Raw genomic sequence first — 12,946 nt, forward strand, 5'->3', positions numbered from 1 at the left:
TACTTTAGGGAGATAACATTTTGATGAGAAACAGAAAGCTTCTCTTATACCACCCTCTTCGTTTACAACCTCCCTTTTGTCAGCTCAGAGCATCACACCAGCGCTGTACGCACTTAGTTAATGGAGAAAAAGGAGCACCAATAGTCTGAAATAATCCTTAGGTATCCTGTAAGTTTATTGGCTTGTTTTATGAGCTTTTTCCTCTTAACTCAACATTAGTGGCATCTTGAAAGAGCGGTAAAGAAGCTGAGGTGAGGTTAGAGAGAAAAACTGGATGCTAGCAGTGAGGGAGAAAGAACTAATTTTGGAGACTGGCAAGGAAATGAAATTATCAGTGGAAGTGGGAAGGGAATTGAGTGATAAGTGTAGGAGACAGGGTAAAACGATATTAGGAGGAGGGGAGACCGAGGTTGACTTGAGGCAGTTGTATATTTTGTTATGATTAGATTTTTTTTGAGACTGGTCTCTCTATGTACCCCAGAATGGTCTTTAATTCCTGATCTTCCTGCTTCTACCTCTTAGTGATGTGATTACTGGCTGGGTTGGGCTATCATGCCCTGCATATGATATTTTTGTTGCAATTAAAATAGGAGTTTGTATCAACTAGCCTAAAACATTTGTTAAGACAAGGTGCCAGCCCAAGGTCCAAATCAGGAGCAGAAGGAGAGAGAGCACGAGCAAGGAACTCAGGACCACAAGGGGTGCACCCACACACTGAGACAATAGGGATGTTCTATCGGGAACTCACCAAGGCCAGCTGGACTGGGTCTGAAAAAGCATGGGATAAAACCGGACTCACTGAACATAGCGGACAATGAGAACTGCTAAGAAGTCAAGAACAATGGCTCTGGGTTATGATCCTAGTGCACTTACTAGTTGTGTGGGAGCCTAGGCTGTTTGGATGTTCACCTTACTAGACCTGGAAGGAGGTGGGAGGTCCTTGGACTCCCCACAGGGCAGGGAACCCTGACTGCTCTTCGGGCTGCTGAGAGAGGGGGAGTTGATTGGGGGAGGGGGAAGGAAATGGGAGGCCTTAGCGGGGAGGAGACAGAAATCTTTAATAAATAAATAATAATAAAACAAACAAAAGAACAACAGCAACAAAAAGACAAGGTGCCAGATAACCATGACTGGCCTGAAATTTTATATATAGACTAGACTGGCCTCAAAGTTACAACAATCCTCCTGCCTCTGGGATTACAAGCAAGCGCCACAGCCTTGGCAAATTTTGAATTCTATTATCACTTCCACGAGTATTTGTTTAAGTACCGAAAGCTTACTTGGTTTGAAAAATTATTGTACTAACAATTCAGTAAAATAACAGCTATCCCCAACGCTTAATCTGGTTTTCCATATTCTATGTATCGCCTCTTTCATTTATTTAACAGGTTTCTTTTCTTTCTTTCTTTCTTTTCTTTCTTTCTTTTTTTTTGAGACAGGATTTCTCTGTGCAACAGCCCTAGCTCCTGGAACTAGCGCTGTAGACCAAGCTGTCCTCTAACTCACAGAGATCTGTCTGCCTCTGCCTCCCAAGTGCTGGGATTAAAGGCCACCACCACTTAGCTTCTCCTCTTTCATTTATTATTGGCTTCCTTCCTAAAATACCTATCCAAAAATATAAAGCAGTGCCTTTCACTTATTTCCTACTCTTCTTGCTTAAATACCTAACGGCACCCCCCTTACCCCCCCACCCCCCCACCCCCACCCCCACCCCCGGCTCAGAGGGCAGCTGCATAAGGGAGAATATTGATAGCATCAGAATGGCTCTCTTGTTTGACCTCATTTAAGCCGGGGGGGGGGGGGGGGGGGGGGGGGGGGGGGGGGGGCAGGAGGTGAGCCACAGCAAGCAGCAAGCGGGAGTCAGAAAAACCTTGAATTTACAGAGAGAGGTAGGGGGTCAAAGTTGTTCCGGGCAGGGGCTTTTTTTTTTTTCTTTTTGGGTTACAGTAGCTAACCTCCATTCATCCCTTGCCCACCACCCACCCAGGCGCCACTATTGAGCAAGGACGTTTTCAGTACTTGCCCCCAAATAGTTTTGCAACTTCAAAGTTGTAGTGAAATTGGAAAGTTGGGTCAGTGAATCTCTCCCATTCCACAAGTGATGGAGAAGATTTTGCAGGATCGGTGAGAAGACAGTACAGAGGTTTAAAGATTTGAAAGAGATGGAAGCTCGCTAAGAAGCTCAGGGAACTAGTAGGGCAGGGGCAGCAGTAGAGGGAGCCCCGGGTCAGGAGGATCAGGTTCTTCAACTTGAAGACCTTTTTCTTTGCCCCCTAGAAGAGAACCCGGTTGGGGGTACACGGAGACTGGCACTTCAGAGCCACTTGCTATGAACTGGCCCTGCCAAAGGCTGCTAGTCGCTGGTCCTAGCCGGGCGTGTCTTGGCTCAGCTCTGTTTCTCTAGGACTGATTGGGCGCTGGTGGGGCTCGGCAGGAGGCTGCTGCGTTCGACTGTGATCGCCTGTGCTCCGCTGTGCTCGGCTGTGTTCGGCTAAGTTCGGCTATGCTCGGCTGTACTCGGCAGCGCTCGGCAGGAGGCTGCTGCGTTCGACTGCTATCGCCTGTGCTCCGCTGGGTTCGGCTGTGCTCGGCTACGTTCGGCTGTGCGCCTTTGGGCTCGGTTGTGCCCGCCTGCATTCGACTGTGAGCAACTGGGCGGGACTGTGTTCGGCCGTGAGTTTTCTGTGCTCGTCTAGGTTCGGCTGGGAGCCTCTCGGCTCGGCTGTGCGCCGCTAAGTTCGGCTGTGCTCGGCCAAGTTCGGCTGCATTCGGCTGAACTCCTTGGGCACCCCCTGGCCGCTTCGGGGAGACGAGCCTGTGCTCATAGAGGGCATGAAAGCCGGAGCGCCATCTAGCGGTACCGGCCCCCAAAAGTGAGGAAGGAGGAGCCCAGAGGTACCCGGACCACAAGGGCGGGCCCTGCACTGCAGCAGCGAGCCTCGGGCGGGCGCCTGCAATGACGCCATCTCCACGTGACAGCGCGCTGACCAGCCGCGTTCTCCACGTCTCAGGTTTTGCAAAGACTCATGGGAGCAACCCGGACGAAGGTGTGTCGAGATGGCGGAAGCCGAGGAATCGCCTGGAGAACATGAGACAGCGGCGCCTAAGCCTTTGGTGAGCTAGGGTACTGTGACAGAAGGGGCCCAGGGTGAGGCAGAACTCCCCTAATGGAAGTCGGGCACTGGTCGTGGCTTAAGAGAGCTAGAGCTCCTTCGCCTTGCAGGCCTCTGCTGCTACAGTCATTAGCAAAGCACCTGTACTTTGAGTTAATTGCTTTCCTCTCCTTCCGCGGTCCTTCCTTCTGCACTTTTTCGTGTATCTCCTCTGCCCTTCCACACTAGGGGTTCCTTGTCCCCTACGTTGTGTCAAATGCTGAGCCTTGAGTGCTTTCTGAATTAATCTGCTCTCACTGTCATTTTATCAGGACATGTCACCAGCCATTGTGAAGTATTCCAGAAGTAATGAGAAACAGCTTCCCATAGGACGTTGTCATTTTATTGCTTGTAACTTGAATCTTTACTTGTTCAGTGACCCTAGTAGGCTAAATATTATTTCCAGGTCGTTGTCATCCTCTTCGGGACACTTAGAGTAAAAGCCACAGTGCATACAACTTAAGAACACAGGCTTTACAGTTAAACTTACGTGGGCTGGAATCCATTCAAACTGAAGCTTGTGTGAGTTTAAGCAATTAATTTCAGTAGAAGGTATTTATCTCTTAAACTAAAATAGAAGTCTCTGCCTTTAACAGTTTCCAGGAAGACAAAATAACATAACTCATACGAAGTGCCTAATACAATCAAGACCATGATCAGAGGACTATAAGGAAGTCATTGTTATACCCTGCTGTTCTTCCTTCCAAACAGTATTTGCTTATATAGTGTTTGCTCAATAAATGATTTCATTTCTTTTCTTTTAAATTGGCAACTTAACAGTAGAGAACCGAAGTGAGAGGCAAGTGAACTTGGTTCTCGTCCCAGCTCTGCTCCTTAGTGGTTCTCTTTGTTCATGTCTTCATTCAGCAAATATTGATTGAGTATCTCCTGTGTTCCAGACAGTATTGTAGGTACCAGGAATGAAACTCTCAAAGATTGTGTTGGGTCTGGAGTTGTAGCTCAGTGGTAAAATGCTTGTTTTGCGTGTGCAAAGCCCTATAGGTCTTATCCCCATCACTGAAGGGACAAGGTAATTGGGTCACCTTATGGATCAGTTGTGACCTTGAGTAAAATTACTCTAAACCCCAGTTTACTCGTTGGGAAAATGATTTCACAGAATAGTGAAAAGCACGTAAACTAATGCAGACATTGTTGACTGTGACATAGTTAGTGACAGGTAACCTAGCTGTTTTTAGTTTCTCTTTCCTCCAGACTGCTCCCTTCAGTGAAGCCCAGTACGCATGTATGTAAGTATGCATGTACGTATGTATGTATATATAGACAGGGTCTTAACTGTGTTCACCAGACTGGCCTGGAACTCATGCTTGAAAAAACTGAATAGTTGAGGGCAAGCTTCTAGCATTTACTCATTATGTTCTGCCACCTTTAATTAAAAGGAATGTTTGAGAATTAACTGTATTGTTTAATGTCTGTTGCGTTAACATTTACTTTTGACTACTATGCAAAACCCAAATAATTGCTAGGCGGTGGTGGTGCACACCTTGAATCCCAGCACTAGGGAGGCAGAGGCCAGCCTCTGTGAGTTCAAGGCCAGCCTGGTCTACAGAACTAGTTCCAGGACAGGCTCCAAAGCTACAGAGAAACCCTGCCTCGAAAAACAAAAAAAAAAAATTAAAAAAAAAAGAAGAAGAAAAAGAACAAGAAAGAAAAATCCAAATGAAATATACAGTCCCATCTCTAGAAAATGGTGATGGTTTGGGGATATTTTGCAGTCTGTTATAAACTGAATTGTCTTTCCCCAATCTTTTCTCAGTTCGCGGGCCTTTCTGATATATCAATTTCACAAGACATTCCAGTGGAAGGCGAGATCACTATTCCCATGAAAGCTCGTGCTCGAGAACTTGACAACTCCACACTAAATGAGTCCGTTCGCCATACCATCGTAAGTTAGACTAGTCGAGAACCCCCCTCGGTGTTGCAGGTATAAATACTACTAATGTTTTGAAAGATTTTTGTTTGGTTCTTTGATTTTTTTAATATATTTTACCTATTGAAATTTAAGATTCTCTCTTTGAGAGTGAGTTGTTAGTCTTTTTAGCAAGTGGAGGAGACTGCCTGGTAACTTTACTCATTACAGTACATCAAGTTATTTTTGTCTTTCAGATGCGTGATCTAAAAGCTGTGGGAAAGAAATTTATGCACGTTTTATATCCAAGGAAAAGTAATGCTCTGTTAAGAGACTGTGAGTATGGAGGTTTTGAGGATTTGCTTTGTATCATTGGTACCTTATCATTTACTGCTTTATAAAAGGCAAGTGTAATAAAGCTGACGTTTCACAGGATGAGACACTTATATAAATGAATTTTTTTTTTTTGGTTTTTCGAGACAGGGTTTCTCTGGGGCTTTGGAGCCTGTCCTGGAACTTGCTCTGTAGACCAGGCTGGTCTCGAACTCACAGAGATGCGCCTACCTCTGCCTCCCGAGTGCTGGGATTAAAGGCGTGCGCCACCACCGCCCGGCTTTATAAATGAAATTTTTGAAAGAAATTTGGAATAGAATTTCAGCAGTTGAAAGACTTAGCTCATTGTATTAAGTTCATCCATAAATATGAGCTTACAAATGCTCACAGGTGAGCTTAAATGCGATTGGCTGTCGTTGGGAATGTAGGGGATATCATCTATGTCCTTTGATGAGCTTCAGATTCCATCCGTATCCTGAAGTCACAGGCAGAATTTTGGATTTGAATATTTTGTACATTTAAGGGACAGATTGTTCATGGCTCTTCATGTGTTGGGATGGGGATTAGGAAGTGAAGAAAGGGTAATTCATGACTCATAGAGGGAAACGGTGAAGACAGATATGGGGACAGAAAGGTTGGGGAGGCTTAGGTAAAACTTGCTCTTTGGATTCTAAGAGTGAGAGAGGTAAGAATTAGGATAAATATAGGAAATATGGCATATTTGTTTCTTAGCATCCTGTCTTTTCTTTCCTTGTAGGGGATTTGTGGGGCCCATTAATACTGTGCGTGACACTTGCATTGTAAGTATTTACTTTCATTTTCACTAGACATTTTGATGGAGTTCCAGAATTAAGGAAAAAGTTGACTAGGCCTTTAAGACCTCTTAAAGACAAGATTGTACTGTATAGCCCACACTATCCCAGAATTTTCCATGTAGCTCATGCTTGCCTCAAATTTGTGCTTTTCCTGCCTCTGCTCTGAGTGCTAGGTTTACAAGTATGCGCCACCACACCATAACTATTAAAATTTAAATTTATGATATGCTCATTTAGATTGTAATGCAGTATTATTTTCTTGTACCTTTAGTAATCATATCAAGGGAACCAGTTCAGTGCCTTGAAAGGATGTATGTTAAGAGCTCTTGGAAAATAAATATATATATGAATAAATGTATGAATGTTGTTGGATCCATGCATGTAAATTAGAGATCCTTTTCTAGATTTGGTGTGCTTTTGTTACAAGTATAGAACTACAGGGACAATAATTTTATGATTATTAATAGCTAACACTTATTGGACACACACACACATATATATATATCAGTTTACTATTCTACTTTTAAAAGAATTTTTGTAATATCTTTATTCAAGAACACTTTACCATGAAATCATTTTTTCAAAGTGTACAATTCAGCAATTCGTACTATATATTCATTAGTTTTAAAAGATTAACCTCAGAGCTTATGTATTTCACTTCACTTATTTGCAGAGAAAACTATAATCCTAAGATGGAATTGAGTGACATGTTTAGTGACAGAACTAGGATCAGTGTCTGAGTCACCTGCTTCCCAGATTAGTTAGTGTTGTTTTCAACCTACCATGCTCAAGTCATAGGGGTTCCAGACGACTGAGAGTGCTAACACATTCTTTGCACCTGATGGTCAAGATTTGGCATGGAATATACATAGCCATACAATACAAAGTTCTCCACATATTGGCAAGCAGCAGAACCACACAAGAATTAATATGTAACCTCTCTATCCTATATAATAGGAGAGGTTATTAATTTTTTATTACTTTTTAGGGAAATATAATTTCTCTAAGTCCAGAATTTGAAACATTTTACATCTATTAAATTCTTAGACACAGAATATTTAGATGCCAGTTCAATATTTACTCAGTTTCAAAGCAAAGTCCTTTAGTAATATTTATCTTCTGATTTTTTTAAAAATCAGGAACTAAATACTATTAAATACTACTAAATACTATCAAAGACTATTTCTGTTACTGAGCATGTGCCTCAAACCTTAATGTAAGAATTACAAATTGATGACGGGCAGTGGTGGCGCACGTCTTTAATCCCAGCACTCGGGAGGCAGTGGCAGGTGGATCTCTGTGAGTTCGAGACCAGCCTGGTCTACAAGAGCTAGTTCCAGAACAGGAACCAAAAAAGCTACGGAGAAACCCTGTCTCAAAAATTTAAAAAAAAAAAAGGAATTACAAATTGATAGCTGAGCATGTTGCTTATAATCCTGGCGCTGAGGTGGGAAGATAACAAGTTAAAGTCCAGCCTAGGCCACACAAGCAGACCTTGTTTAAAAGACAAGCAAGCAAACAAGCATTCAGATTTACTAACAGCTAGGAAAGCAATCCAAACACAGAGTACTGATCTGATGACTGGAAGGCCCTTTTTGTTATGCCAGCTACACCTGATACTATGTTGTAATCTTAGAGGCCCAGTGTGGAAAAAAAAAACTCACTTTTCACCTAAACTCTTAAATAAAGATTCCGTTTTGTTTTGCTTGGGAATGTGACCCAGGGCCTCCTGCATGCTAGGTAGATACTCTACCACTGAGTAATCTTCACTAAAAAGGTACATTCTTTTCTTTTAATTCGCCAGCCTTCTGCCTTAATCTTCTTATAGTCCTTAGGCATTTGGATTTTAAATAAGAAAGCCTTACCAGATTCTATTGATGTTTCTCTTACAATGCAAAGTACACATTACAGATGTTCAGATGCCATATGCCCTAGCAATCTGGTGAGAAGCATGCTTTTGTAGCTTTGTATAAAAGATTATGTAGTTTTTCATGCTGTTTCTTAGAATGCTACAAAAGGGTTCTGTGGATGGAGAAAAAGATGGAGGACCACAATTTGCAGAAGTTTTTGTTGTTGTCTGGTTTGGAGCAGTCACAATTACACTCAATTCAAAACTTCTTGGCGGAAACATGTAAGTATCATTATATGTACCCTTTTCCTCTTTGCTAGGTAGCGTATCGTACATTTTAGGGAAACAGTACTATTTTGATATTTTTCTTTAAAGAAAATTTGACTTAATGACCAAATAAAAAGTTCTCTTAATACCATTAAAATAGAGCAGCAACTCAATTGAAATAAAATTTAGAGTTCAGTGATGAACTTCAGATATTCTCTGTAAACCTTGAAGTTGTAAGCAAATTTACTTAAGATACATGCGTTTTGGGGGAACCTATGGTAAACACATCCTCAAATTTGTCTCTAACTAAAGTAGATTAAGAACTACACTAGAGAATCAATGGGAGATCTCTAGTAATTCGAGTAGATCATCTGATATTAGAAAATTGACTACTAAGGGACCTAAGAGGGGAACAGGAAGAGTAGAGAGAATATGAAAGTATATGATACAGGAAACTAGTCTTATTAAATTACCATCAGGGTAAAGATATAGATAGGATAGCCAGAAGGAGGCAATAGTCCATCAAATCTGTGAGGCATCTGTGCAATAAGATGTGTCTGGTACCATTCGATGATACTTAATGATCTGTGGATGCGTGTAGTTCTTTCTTTCAGAGCCTATGTGTGCTGGGATACTGCGTACTTCCTTTGACTGTTGCAATGCTGATTTGCCGGCTGGTGCTTTTGGCAGGGCAGGGCCCAATAAATTTTATGATTCGGCTTTTTGTGGTAGTGGTAATGTTTGCTTGGTCTGTGATTGGTGAGTATGTACTTATATGTATAGTACCAGAATTGATAAAACCATGGGTTAAAAATGAAGAGCCAATTATGAACAATTAAATTCTGCTGTCAAATGAACATAGCAGCCATAGAACCTGCTGTTCTAAGAAAATTTTGAAGGTGATGGTGTCCGTGTGATGTGAGCTGGACATCTGAACTTAGAAGATATGAACAGTCTCTGGGCATGGTAGTGTGCACTTACAATCCCAGCTACTTTAGAGATTGAGGAAAGAAGATTGCCGTTCAAAACCGAATTGGACAGTTAGCAATACCCTGTCTCAGAATAAAACTTATCAAATGAGACTGGGAATTATAGTAGTACTTATAGTAGAGTGCTTCTTTAGCACTTTCGGGCCCGAGTTGAAGCCTCTGTCCCAGAGAACAGAACAAAAAAGCTGTACATAACCACATTTTTTTTAGACAGGATCTCAGTCTTCTATCTTACTCAGGCTGGCCTTAAACTCATAATCCTCCTGCATTTGCCTCCCAAATTGTTGGGATTACAGACCTGCACCATTCTGCCTAACCTGTAGGGGTTGTTCTTGTTGAGTAAGAGGATGAGTAAGCTTTTCTTAGATGAACAGAATAGCACTTTAAAGAGAGCTGGTAACTTGCAGGCCTATAGTCCCAGCACTTGGTAGCAGCAAGAGGGTTATGAGTTCACCGTCAACTTCAGCTACCTAGTATGTTCAAGACTAGCCTGGGTTTTGTAAGACTTTGTTTGAAAAAAGAATGGTAATGGCAACAGTAACAAAACAGACCCACCCAAATTAACTCCCAAAAGTGAAGGAAGCAATTTGAGACCATTTATTATAGGAGCAAATAACCTTACACATATTTAAACCTGCTAAACATAGTTCAGTAACTTTCCACAAAAGGCCAAGAACCCTGCATAAGAAGGATTTCTATCCAGAATAGTTAAAAACTTTTGAAGCTTTAGTATTTGAAAGAAGCTGCCCTGGGCTATTGGAAGATGACAGATATGTGATCTCTGCTTGTGTGTGTTATTATGAATGGAACCTAGGGCCTTGTCCATGCTAAGCAAGTGCTCTGCCACTGAGCCATACATTCCTGCCCTATAACTGAACTTATTGTTCTCTAAGGGGCCACAAATGAAACTGAACTTTTAGTGTACTTCTATGTTCACATTAGAGTTTAGTAAATATTAGTAGTTCTGATAACATGATAATATTAAATATTCCTTTTGGTTTTCTTTAGCATCTACAGCTTTTCTTGCTGACAGCCAGCCACCCAATCGGAAAGCTCTCGCTGTGTATCCAGTCTTCTTATTCTATTTCGTGATCAGTTGGATGATACTCACGTTCACTCCATAGTGGATCTGGATACAGACATTGAAAACCAGTGAACTGAAGGCTCACCCGAAAGAACAGTTTACCACGACCAACTTCCCCACTCTCTTATTCAATTCTCGAGGTATTAAAAGGGAGCCACGTAGTACTGTTGTCATTTATATAAGGAACTGATATTTGCAAGGCTGTCCTTTTCCTCTTAATGCTTTTTCTTTCAAATACATGTGCATACCACACATAGCAAAATGCCTCCTTAAGGCATGATGAAGTTACTATGATCCATTAGGGTGACAACCAGTGACCCGAAGAGCAAGTGGATCCACTCTGCAAATTAAAAAGGGTTTAGTGACTATCTTCAGCTTGGAGAATATTTGTTCAGGTGCAACTCTTAAACACATTGCCTTATGACTATTAGAATATGCCTCTTTTCATAAATAGTAATAGTCTGTATCCATTTTCTTTCTCTTTTCTCCCCCAAACTTAAGAGGGCAAAGATAGAGGTTAGGTAGGAGATTTATAGATGTGGGAGGAGAAAATATGTATTAATATTTTCAGATTTTGATCAGAGGTAGTGCTATACTTGGTTTGTTTGTTTTTAAGCAAAAGACATTTAAGAATGAGCTTTTAAAAAGTATTTTTGTATAGTTACTTTTTTGTCACGTGTAACAGTACCTCGGTTAAGACTAGTTTTTAATCTTTCTTCCATATCCTGAATATACAGTGCTAGCAGTCATACATGCAACTTTCCTTCCAAGTTCTCAGTGGTTCAATGTTTGGGCTTTTCTAAGTAGAAGAAGATAGAAATCTAGGTTCGTAGTTTGTAATACATATTGTCATGTGGGCACCTTCTTTTAAGGTATGGTTATATATTATGTAGCTAAACGGACCTATTCATTATTTTGTATGGTCCAGCCTCAGACTAGAAAGAAAGGCTACAACAGAAGTGTGCATTTATCCAATGGACACCAAATCTAGTGTTCTGAGGCCTAGGTAACAGAAGGATGTCTATGTAACGTGGCAAAGGTTGAGTTGAGTTTACAGCTGATGCCTTTCCTGTAGTGGGCTCAGCAGTTTTTTTCATTTTATATATATAGTTTTGTTTTATTTGTTTGTTTTGGCTGGGGAATAGCAATTGATTTTGTATTTTAGACATTATTTGTAAACCTAATTAGCTCCCCCTTAGATATGTACATTTTGCACATGTGCACCTACCTGTACTCTAATATTTATGCACACAAATGTGAAGGCTTTTCAGGGAACAGAGCATCTGAGACAGGCTGATCTCAACTAAACAGGACTCCTATAAGGTAGTAAGAATGGTTGCCTTCTATGTTTCAGTTGAAGAACTCTAATAGACAGATTAGGAGTCAGAGACCATTCATTGTAAATATGCAGTTGCTTATAGTGATAGCAATTCTTAATAGTGTGTTTTCTTTATCATAGAGTTGAAATATTTATTGATTTTGTATTTAAAGACTAGCTTCATATAAATATATGATTATAAAAACATAATTTTCCCCATTCTCAGAGTAACCAAATGAGCAACACTAGGCCAAATGGGTTCATATGGGATGAGTTACCAAGCATTACTGGGCTTATCTTCTCTGTTCCAGCCTTGTCTAAAGGTTTGGGGGTAGATATTTGAATTCATTATAATTTAACTTTTAAATTATAAACCCTGTGAGGATAAATCGAGTGTTTTACTCTTGAACTACTAAAGGAAAAATTTTTGAGATTTGTCATAAACTATCTCTTTCCACTCTCTGAAAAATTTTGAGCTTCCCACTCAAATATCTTTCCTAAGTTGTTGCTTGTAATCTACCCAAGTAATTATAATATTGAAGAGGTAACTATACTTCTCAAAGGAGATTTAGTCTCTACTGGATTTTACTCAGGTGAAACATTTACTCTGAAATTCCGAAGGCCACGATTTAAGGGGATTTGGAGGGTTAAGCACATTGGCTCTAAGGCAGCGTGGTCCTATTGGTCTGTTGCTCTTGGGTGACTTGAGAATGGTTTTGTGTAGTTGAAATGTAGGGCTGGGGGTGTAGTTCCATGGAGAGCATTGCCAGGCATGCACAGTACTCTTGCTTCAATCCTTGGCATTGCCAACAAAAGTGGCTAAGCTGTAGGATTGATTACTCTTTTCTAGAATTGAATGATTAAAGAATATAATTATTTTTAATATATGCAAAAGGTCTTGCTTTCTGTGGCAAGTGAAGTCCTGAGTCTGGAAGCTGTAATATAGCTTTTCCTGGTTTGCTGCAAAGGTTGATTTTAGAAATGAAGACTGGAAGGGCAGAAGCCTCCAACAGAGGAACTCCTGTTCTAGGTTGTTGACATTTCATGCTTCTGATGAATTTCAAGCTTTTGAGTATCCCTGCAGAATGTATCATAGCCAGCTTGGATGATCACCTGCTGCTTCTACATCTGAGACCATGATACTCTTGTTACATAGCAAAAGGAAGGGTGAAAACTTGATTTAATTAGTGTTCAGATTACAAAAACTCTATCGATGATAACATATTTAAAAGTTCTGAATGGTCTTGAAAGTCATCATCAAATATTGATTTT

The 12,946-nt window shown here is 40.9% G+C and overlaps 1 protein-coding gene across 1 annotated transcript; it reads left to right on the forward strand.

The window, feature by feature from the left end:
* The first annotated feature begins 2,869 nt into the window (after window positions 1-2,869).
* LOC121443304 (protein YIPF6-like) lies at window positions 2,870-11,164 on the forward strand. The gene is made up of 7 exons (XM_041645011.1): window positions 2,870-3,114; window positions 4,927-5,055; window positions 5,277-5,355; window positions 6,110-6,152; window positions 8,173-8,298; window positions 8,885-9,042; window positions 10,281-11,164. The coding sequence occupies exons 1-7, from the start codon at window positions 3,058-3,060 to the stop codon at window positions 10,394-10,396; spliced, it is 708 nt and encodes a 235-aa protein (XP_041500945.1). The 5' UTR covers window positions 2,870-3,057; the 3' UTR covers window positions 10,397-11,164.
* Window positions 11,165-12,946: the final 1,782 nt, after the last annotated feature.

The sequence above is a fragment of the Microtus oregoni genome, unplaced genomic scaffold (genome assembly GCF_018167655.1).
Source record: "Microtus oregoni isolate MIOR12 unplaced genomic scaffold, Mior012 000104F_ref0000108, whole genome shotgun sequence".
NCBI lineage: Eukaryota > Metazoa > Chordata > Mammalia > Rodentia > Cricetidae > Microtus > Microtus oregoni.

Bases quoted from the DNA above. Each gene is read 5' to 3' on its own strand.
- LOC121443304 (XM_041645011.1), top strand. From the start codon at position 3,058: ATGGCGGAAGCCGAGGAATCGCCTGGAGAACATGAGACAGCGGCGCCT. The intron at 8,299-8,884 runs GTAAGTATCATT...GGATGCGTGTAG, and splicing joins AAACTTCTTGGCGGAAACAT to TTCTTTCTTTCAGAGCCTAT. The intron at 9,043-10,280 runs GTGAGTATGTAC...GGTTTTCTTTAG, and splicing joins GTTTGCTTGGTCTGTGATTG to CATCTACAGCTTTTCTTGCT.